Source organism: Apium graveolens, chromosome 10 (assembly GCF_009905375.1).
Source record: "Apium graveolens cultivar Ventura chromosome 10, ASM990537v1, whole genome shotgun sequence".
In the NCBI taxonomy this organism is placed as follows: Eukaryota; Viridiplantae; Streptophyta; class Magnoliopsida; order Apiales; family Apiaceae; genus Apium; species Apium graveolens.
Genome location: NC_133656.1, coordinates 137,314,677 through 137,323,563, shown reverse-complemented (window position 1 = coordinate 137,323,563; position 8,887 = coordinate 137,314,677). Strand labels below are relative to the sequence as shown.

Below are 8,887 nucleotides of genomic sequence, written 5' to 3'. Positions count from 1 at the left end.
CAATTAAGTTGTTGAGTAAGTTTGGACATAGATAACAGATTATAAGTGAATGATGGCACACATAACACATTGTCAAGAGAAATCTCATCAGTCAGACAAACTTTGCCAAAATGAGTAATAGCAGCAGTGGTGCCATTTGGCAATTGAAGATCAGAATGAAACTCATGAATATCAGTAAGAAGACTGATATTTGATGTAATGTGATCTGTGGCACCAGAATCAATTATCCAAACATTTGATTCTGAGCCATTATATTGTGTGTAACCAGCAAAGTGCATGATTGTACCTGCAGCATGAACTGTATTTGCTGAAGGATGCCAAACAGATGTAGAAGCTGAAGGAGTCATCTCTCTAATACCAGCTTGAATCATCTGCATAAGTTGCTTGCACTGATTCTCAGAAAAAGTATTAGAAGTAGCACCTTCTTTTGATAACATCTCAGAAGACTCAGTGATTACAGAACAGACACCAGGCTTATCAATATGCACACTATGAGCCTGAGCCTGAAATTTTCCTTTAGGTTGAACTGAATTCTTTGGTTTAGGTTTGGGTTTCCCAAACATTTTGTGTCAATCAGGATATCCGTGAATACAGAAGCATTTGTCACGGATATGACCATGAGTGTGACAGTAATCACAGTACAAATCAGAAGTAACTTTCTTAAGAGATTTAGCATTCCTGTTGCCAAACTCATTGTATTGTTTGACAGACATTGCTGAATGTTCAGTAGTTGGTAACACAGAAGTTGATTTCTCTCTCTGATGCTCCTCTTGTAACAGGATACCATATGCTTCACTCAGGGAAGGAGGTGGTGTCATCATGAGAATATGACCTCTAGTAACAGTAAATGACTCATTGAGTCCCATAAGAAACTGAGCGAGCAGACTAGATTTCATGTAGAGATTTAATTTTGCATTGACATTGCAAGTACATTTAGCACACGAGCATTTAGGCAATTCAGATAAGGATTCCAATTCATCATTTAGAGCACGAAATCGAGTGAAATAGGCTGAGATAGACATGTTATCTTGACTTAAGGATGAAATTGCACGCTTCAAATTAAACAATTTAGGAATGTTTGTATGTGCAAATCTAGTGGCTAAATCAGACCATATCTCAGTAGCAGAATTCATGAACATGACGCTTTGTCGAATCTCAGGTGAAACAGTGTTAAGGATCCAGGAGATTACAATATCATTGCACCGATTCCAGTAAACAGTCAGAGGTGATGTAGATACAGGTTTAGCATAGGATCCATCAATAAAACCTAGTTTAAGTTTCGATGACAATGCAATTCGTATAGATCGACACCACTGACTGTAATTATGCTCTGTAAGAGTAATAGTAACAAGAATCATACCTGGATGATCAGATGAAGAGAGATAGTATGGATGATTACAGTCAATGATAGAACCTGAAGATGTGGATGTAGATCCAGAAGCAGCGGATGAATAAGACATTGCCATTGCAGCAAATAAGCAAACAGATAGTGTGCAGATGGAGGGAAAAAAAAACTCAATCTCAATAGAAATCTCTGAGAAACTGTGCAGATGTGATGAAGATGAATGCTTAGATCCGTGATTGAGGCTCTGATACCATGATAAATTCAGAAATCTACTTACTATTCTTATTTCACAATGAATGTGTTTACAGTGATGAACCTGAGAATCTCTCTACATTACTTACAATCTTTTCAGAACAAAATATTTGTATCCCTTCTGTTATCTTCTCTCACAGTTCTCTCAAGCCTTATATACAAGTTTCCCTATCTCACATTAGATGTAACAAACTCAGTTTACTCACTTTGACTTTAAAAACAAACTTTCCCGCCAAGCCACAAATTGACTCGCCTTTTCTACTTGTATGACTGTAGATGTCTATTATATATTGTAACATCCCCCCTCAAGATTGTGGGTGGAACAGATTACAAACCCCAATCTTGGACAACAGAGAACGAAGAGACTGAGCAGACAAGGATTTTGTAAAGATATCAGCAGGTTGATGAGAGGTAGAAACATGGGCAGTGCGAATGATACCTTGCTGAAGTTTAGCCCGAACAATATGGCAATCAATATCAATATGTTTGGTACGCTCATGAAAAACAGGATTTGAAGCAATGTAAAGGGCTGACTTATTATCACAGAACAAGGTAACAGGAGTGAGTTTAACACCATTGAGTTCTAAAAACAGATTAACTAACCACTGAATCTCACAACAAACATCAGCCATGGCACGATATTCGGCCTCAGCAGACGATCGAGAAACAGTAGATTGTTTCTTAGCTTTCCACCCTCTCTATGCTATGCTTTAACTCTCTGACAGGTATAACATTTGCTAACCCATTCCGCAATTTCCCTCTTCATATCTGGCCACCAATAATTTTTCTCTAAATCTCTGTACATTTTGGTACTCCCTGGATGGATGGAATATCTTGAACTATGTGCTTCTTGTAAAATTTCATTCTTTAACTCCGTCACTGGTGGAATCCAGATTCTAGATGAAAATCTCAAAATGCCTTGATCATCCTTCTGCGTGCATAATTCTTCACCTACCAAACGATTTATATCTTGATCCATTACATCTTTCTGACATTTCTTTATTTTCTCCAACAACTCTGGCTGGAAAGTCATACTGTACACTTTCGCTTCCTCAGGTTCGCAAACTCTAATTTCCAATTCCAATTTCTGAAATTCCTTATATATATCTTCAGGTACTGATAACTCATTTAACTTTTCCTTCCGACTTAATGCGTCTGCCACCACGTTCGCCTTACCGGGATGATAATTAATTGAGCAATCATAATCCTTGATCAATTCTAACCATCTCCTTTGCCTCATATTAAGTTCCTTCTGGGTAAATATATATTTCAAACTTTTGTGATCCGTGAAAATCTCACACTTTTCTCCATACATATAATGTCTCCAAATCTTCAAAACAAAAACTATAGCTGCTAGCTCCAAGTCATGAGTAGGATACTTTTGTTTGTGTGGTTTCAATTGCCTTGACGCATACGCAATCACCTTGTCGTGCTGCATAAGAACACATCCTAATCCTTTGTAGGAAGCATCACTATAAATTACGAAATTCCCTTGATCGTCTGGAAGTGACAACACAGGTGTTGTGATTAATCTCCGCTTCAATTCCTGAAAACTTTCTTCGCACTTGTCATTCCATATAAACTTTTCATTCTTTCGTATAAGCTTTGTTAATGGTGTGGCAATCCTTGAGAAATTCTGAACGAATCGTCGATAATATCCTGCCAATCCCAAGAAACTTCTTACCTCAATGGGTGTTCTCGGTCTCTCCCAATTCGTAATTGCTTCGATCTTTATCGGGTCCACTTTGATCCCTTCGTTACTGACTATGTGTCCTAAGAACTGAACTTCTTGTAGCCAAAACTCACACTTCGACAATTTAGCATATAACTTCTTTTTCCTTAAAATCTCCAAAATTGTCCTTAAATGTTCCTCATGATCTCCTCCGTCTTTGAATAGATTAAAATATCATCTATAAATACTATAACGAACTTGTCCAAATATTCCTAGAAAATTCTGTTCATCAGGTCCATAAACGCTGCTGGGGCGTTGGTCAATCCAAAAGACATCACTAAAAACTCGTAATGTCCATACCTTGTTCTGAAAGCTGTCTTTGTTCTGGACTTGTTTATTGATTTTGCTGATCAAGATTCTTAAATTGCTGTGATCTTAGTGATGAAGTAGTAATTAGGAAATACTATTCCGGGATTATTAAGTAGTGTCGTGTGGTGGGGTTTACTTTTGTACTTTCAATATTTTAAGAAGATTTTATTACTGTTTTTTTGTTTTATATAAGCTGAAGGTTTTTGCGGACACAACCCCTTTACTCCACTTGACTCTTAGGAGTAGAGGTAAACATTTGTGTACATTGCCATGCTCAATTTGGTGATCAAGATTCTTAATTTATTATGGTCTTTAGTGCGTTCTTTTAGTAATGAAGTAAATAGGAAACGTTTTTTTCAGGAATTATTAAGTAGTGTCGGGTGGCAGTGTGATAAATTCAGAAATCTACTTACTATTCTTATTTCACAATGAATGTGTTTACAGTGATGAACCTGAGAATCTCTCTACATTACTTACAATCTTTTCAGAACAAAATATTTGTATCCCTTCTGTTATCTTCTCTCACAGTTCTCTCAAGCCTTATATACAAGTTTCCCTATCTCACATTAGATGTAACAAACTCAGTTTACTCACTTTGACTTTAAAAACAAACTTTCCCGCCAAGCCACAAATTGACTCGCCTTTTCCACTTGTATGACTGCAGATGTCTATTATATATTGTAACACAGTGTTTACATTTATACTTTCAATACTTTAAAAAGAATCTTGTACTTTTTTTTTTGTATGTGATATTTAATCGGAAGGTTTTGGCGGAAAGAACCCCTCTACTCTTCCCGACTCTTGGGAGTAGAGGTAAAAGTTTGCTACATTCCCTTGCTCTATGAGCTAGATACATGGGGAGTGCTTGGTTTGGTTCGTTTAAATACTTTTATGAAGATTAAATATAGGCTTATAACATTTTGATTCCAACTATAAGGTCTAGTTTTTTAGGGTAAGTTATATAATTTTCAATGTATCAGAGTTTAAAGGACACCTGAGTGGGGTAAGTATTTAAATCCATGACCTTGTCAGGAAGGAAGGGAAAGCCTTTGGTAGTAGGCTATCCCTGGATCATTTTTGCATTAGCTTTTTGCCATTGAACAGTGATGATTCTGGTATGTTTCTTAGAATCTAGTATTAGATTTATTAATAGTCCCTTCATTATTTTTGTAAGAGCTTCGGCTCATTTTGTTCCCGTTCTATTAAATATATTCATTCATATGTGTTAAAAAAAAGATCTTGTGCATTTACCTTATTTTATCATCTGGTATAGCCATTATATGCCAGTGTCCAATTGTTTTTTGTTTATTACTCATTAGTGTAAATCATTGCAGGACTGCGAGCCTTTTTTACTTAAACCTGGATCAAGTCAATATGTGAGAAAACCAGCCTTGCTGGCTATGCGGCCCCACGACCTGCGCCAAATTCAGCTATGGAAACAACCTACAAGTGGATCGTTGAAGAGTAACCAAAATGACTCGTCTATTGGAAGAAATGTTCCAAGTGATATAAAAGGTGTACTTTTTACCAGGGACTAGCTTTCGTGTCAGTATTTTTGTTGCAGTTACTGCTCAAGATAAAGATCACACCCTCTCTTTCGAAATCCGAGACACATCTGAAACAACTCTTCGTTAGACCTCTTACTTTTAGAATAGATCACTAACGTTAGTTATAAAGATAGATGTTATTTCATGCCAATACTCGCTATTCGTGGAAAAAGCAATGATATGAACAAACAAGAAGAAGATCGTATCATTAGAAGATAAATATAAAAATGAAGTGAGCAAGTTATAGAAGTATTGGAATTTAATCCTATAGAATAGATTCAGTACTAAATCTACTGCTCTGAATTTTGAAATATTTCTATGTAAAAATCTAGTGGCAAATTGACTTTGAATGCAATTTTGTTTCTGTAGCAGATACTCATCCAGACTCTATACTTTTCAGCATTGGAATTGCTAAACAGTGCACAAGGCAAAAAGAAATCTTAGAGTTTCTTAGATATGTATCAAGTGAAGTGGAAATAGGTGGACTAGATATATCCCTACTTGCCGACTTGATGGGTCTTAAAGTAACAGCAGATGAAATTTCTCGGCATCCACTTGCACCCAAATATGAACTCCATTTCCAGGATGCTGTTTGTCAGCCAACTCTACTTTTTCCAAGTAGCGAGATTTGTTCAGAGAAGCCTCTAATGGATATGGTTGGGGATTTGGATTACAATTCAGAACTCATGGTCTACTTTGATAGTCAAGTTGCCTCTGGTAGTTGGATTGAGACAAAGGACATACATTCCATTATTGCTGAGCCTAATCTGTCAAATAACTCAATGAAATGGAGAAGCCAGTCGATGTTGGTTCCCCATTTTGAATGGTACTTCGTAATGCTTATTTATCTATTTAGAAATCTAATTTGAGAGAAACATATGCACTTATGTTCTCGGAGTTGCTTCTGGAATCAATGAACTGAACTCCTCATTATCAGGGTCACTGATTTCAAGGCATTCTCTTTTATTTCGCCGCTCTGCTGCATTTCTATTATGATCAGATAATTAGTCCTGTCACATGCATATCATGTATCAAATTTAGAAAATCCAGAGAGTTTTTTGGTAAATGGTATGAGTAAAGCTACAGCTCTTTGTTATATACCAGAAAACTCTCTGGATTTTCTACATTTGATACAACCTATGCTGAAGCATAGGTTGTTTACATGCAGAAAATCTAGTTCAGACTTTTGCTGGAAAATGAGCTCAAATTCAACCTTGAACGCACTGAGTCTAGTATGAGCTAAACAAGAAATGGTTCATTACCAGTCAGGATCAAATAATATAACTCAAAAAGTTAATGAAGAAGATAGATATGCTGTGATGCATGGATTCAGTTGTAGGTTGGTTTAAAATGGCGATGAAAGCTGAATGAAAGCAATTGGTTTCTGTTTCATGTTTAGTGTTTTGTAGCTTGAGACTTTACTATATTCACTGCTTTTTAGCAGTATACATTATCTTTTGTGTTTCCGCATGTTTTGCACCAAAAAACATACTAAATTGTGTTTTGCATTGTATTTTCCTTTGAACAACCATAGAGAAACTGGAGCATAAAATTTGATATATTTTATTTTTGATTGCACCAGCCCCCTACAAATTATAATGTACCATAAACATGCAGGTCAAAAAGCAGGGAAGCAATCCAAGGATCTCTAAATGTTAAAACCACAAATGCTGTTCCTCTGAGAAGGTACTTCCTTGAAGCATATTATGCCGGTAATTTGTAAATATGTATGTGTCTGAGCTTTTGAGTTGTTGTACAAGTTATAATTCTTATACTGTTTGTTTGAACAAGTAATATAACCTAAGGAAATGGAGTATTAAGTTCTGAACTCAAACACAATCATTTTCCAAACTTTGAAGATCTGCAGTACTATTTCATATGTCAATAGAAATAGCGAGGAAAAGGTTATAATGCTTTGTGCACACCAATGCTGGTGATTTGTTCATGTAGTGATGGAGAAGAGAGTGCTACTAGATTATTACAAACGGGCTTACTTTGATGTTCTCTTAAGTATGTGCTGTGCAAGCTTTTTAAGCCTACATTATACATCTAAATTAGCTGTTTCTTGATAAATTTTTCTTTAATATTTTGCTGAGGATAGTAATACCTTCTCTTCCATGTATTCGCGCAGTCCTCGGAAAACCAGGCTCCGGTCATTGCCAAAGAAGAAGAGCAATCAGAAAGCAGCCCAAAAGAGGGATCTTCAAAGAAAGAGCTATTTTCATGCAGTTGAGACTCTTTTGTCCATAATATTTGACAACAGACGGCATGCAAAAACAGCTATACTTAAGTTGAAGAGACTGAGTCCCGAGTTGACTCTACTCCTGACCCAATTCTCCGCCACCATAGCCGGGACGGGCATTGCTCTTATCTTCTCAGTTCTGTATAAAGCAACTAGTGGTAAGGTCCCTTTTTGTACATCAAGACTACTAAATACAGGTTTGGGGCTTGGCCTTGTCTGGCTTTCTTGGGCAGTGAATAGAATGAGGGACACTATAAGTCACATCAGCAGAAACTCGAGGAAGCTGGCAGAAGAAGATATGTTAAGGAATCTAGACAGAAGTGTAAAACAAGTTTACTATAGAGCTGCTACATTAATGGTTCTCATTGTGATAAGAGTTACATGAGGTCAAATTAAGGATACAATGATTTGTTGAGATGAACGGATTATCGATGAAGATGTTTATATTAGGGAGAGAGAATTAGATCCTGAGGTGACATGAGGAGTTGGTCGAGACTCGAGATTGATTAGTTAAGAATATTGGTGAAGCCACATGTGACAAGATCACTTATAATTTGCAGGATAACATTTTGTAATTAATTTGTGATTTTTTTTATATTTTGTATATTTTGATACTAGTATGGAGAGCTATATCAGAAAATCTTCCAAAGTATGTAAAGAATGTGTAATTGGTACTTCATCAATCGAACATTTAGTATGGACGGGGTCTGCTAAATAGCTTGTTTTATTTGTTACTGTTACAAGGAAGCAATTTTTTTTTTAAATCTGTTGGGAAGATGTTTAGAAATGGATATTGAATCAATCAACCAGTATAAGGTTTTCGGGGAGCGGTTTATAAATAAATTTGCACAAGTTAGATCTAAAACGAATATACAGATACGTCGATACAAGTGATTTAAAGTTAAATTTTAAGAGAATATGCGGAGACACTTGTCTTAAATTTGCCTTAAACTTACTCCCTCCCTCCCAGTAGATTCTATAAGTTCACTATTTGTACGTATTTTGAAACTTTATAAAATATAGTTTTATAATATATTTTTTAAGTTTTTTTAATAAAAGTTTAAATATAAAAATTTTATTCAGAAAAAAAAATTAAAAAAAATTAAAAAAAATATTATGAAGCTATAATTTAAAAAGAGTATTGAAAAGCGTATGAAAAAATGGTGTAAAAAATTTAATAGGACAGGAGTAATTTTAAAATAATTTGCATATCATAAAAGTTGAACTGAATCTTTTTTTTTTGAAACGTAATAGCTGGATTGAATTGAACTGATAAACTTTGGTATAAAAAATTAACTTGATAAGCTTTGAACTAGACTTGTAGTATAATACATAACTTCGTCTTTTCAATCGAATAATTTTTGATGATCTCAATATAAAAATAGAAACAATATAGTTTTGGATTTCATAAATTAATATTATCATTAAATAAATACAATTGTCCGTTCCGGATGATCCTG

The 8,887-nt window shown here is 35.4% G+C and overlaps 1 protein-coding gene across 2 annotated transcripts in view; it reads left to right on the top strand.

The window, feature by feature from the left end:
- Nucleotides 1-8,154, top strand: part of LOC141689145 (uncharacterized) — a 13,154-nt gene extending 5,000 nt beyond the window's left edge. Inside the window, exons 2-5 of one of the 2 annotated variants that reach the window (XM_074493329.1) lie at nt 4,973-5,153; nt 5,555-6,011; nt 6,803-6,871; nt 7,317-8,154. In XM_074493329.1, coding sequence (XP_074349430.1) covers nt 4,973-5,153; nt 5,555-6,011; nt 6,803-6,871; nt 7,317-7,812 — 1,203 coding nt within the window. In that variant the 3' untranslated portion in view covers nt 7,813-8,154. The remainder of the gene's footprint in view (nt 1-4,972; nt 5,154-5,554; nt 6,012-6,802; nt 6,872-7,316) is intronic. The other variant, XM_074493330.1, reaches the window with a different exon arrangement.
- The last annotated feature ends 733 nt before the right edge of the window (nt 8,155-8,887 follow it).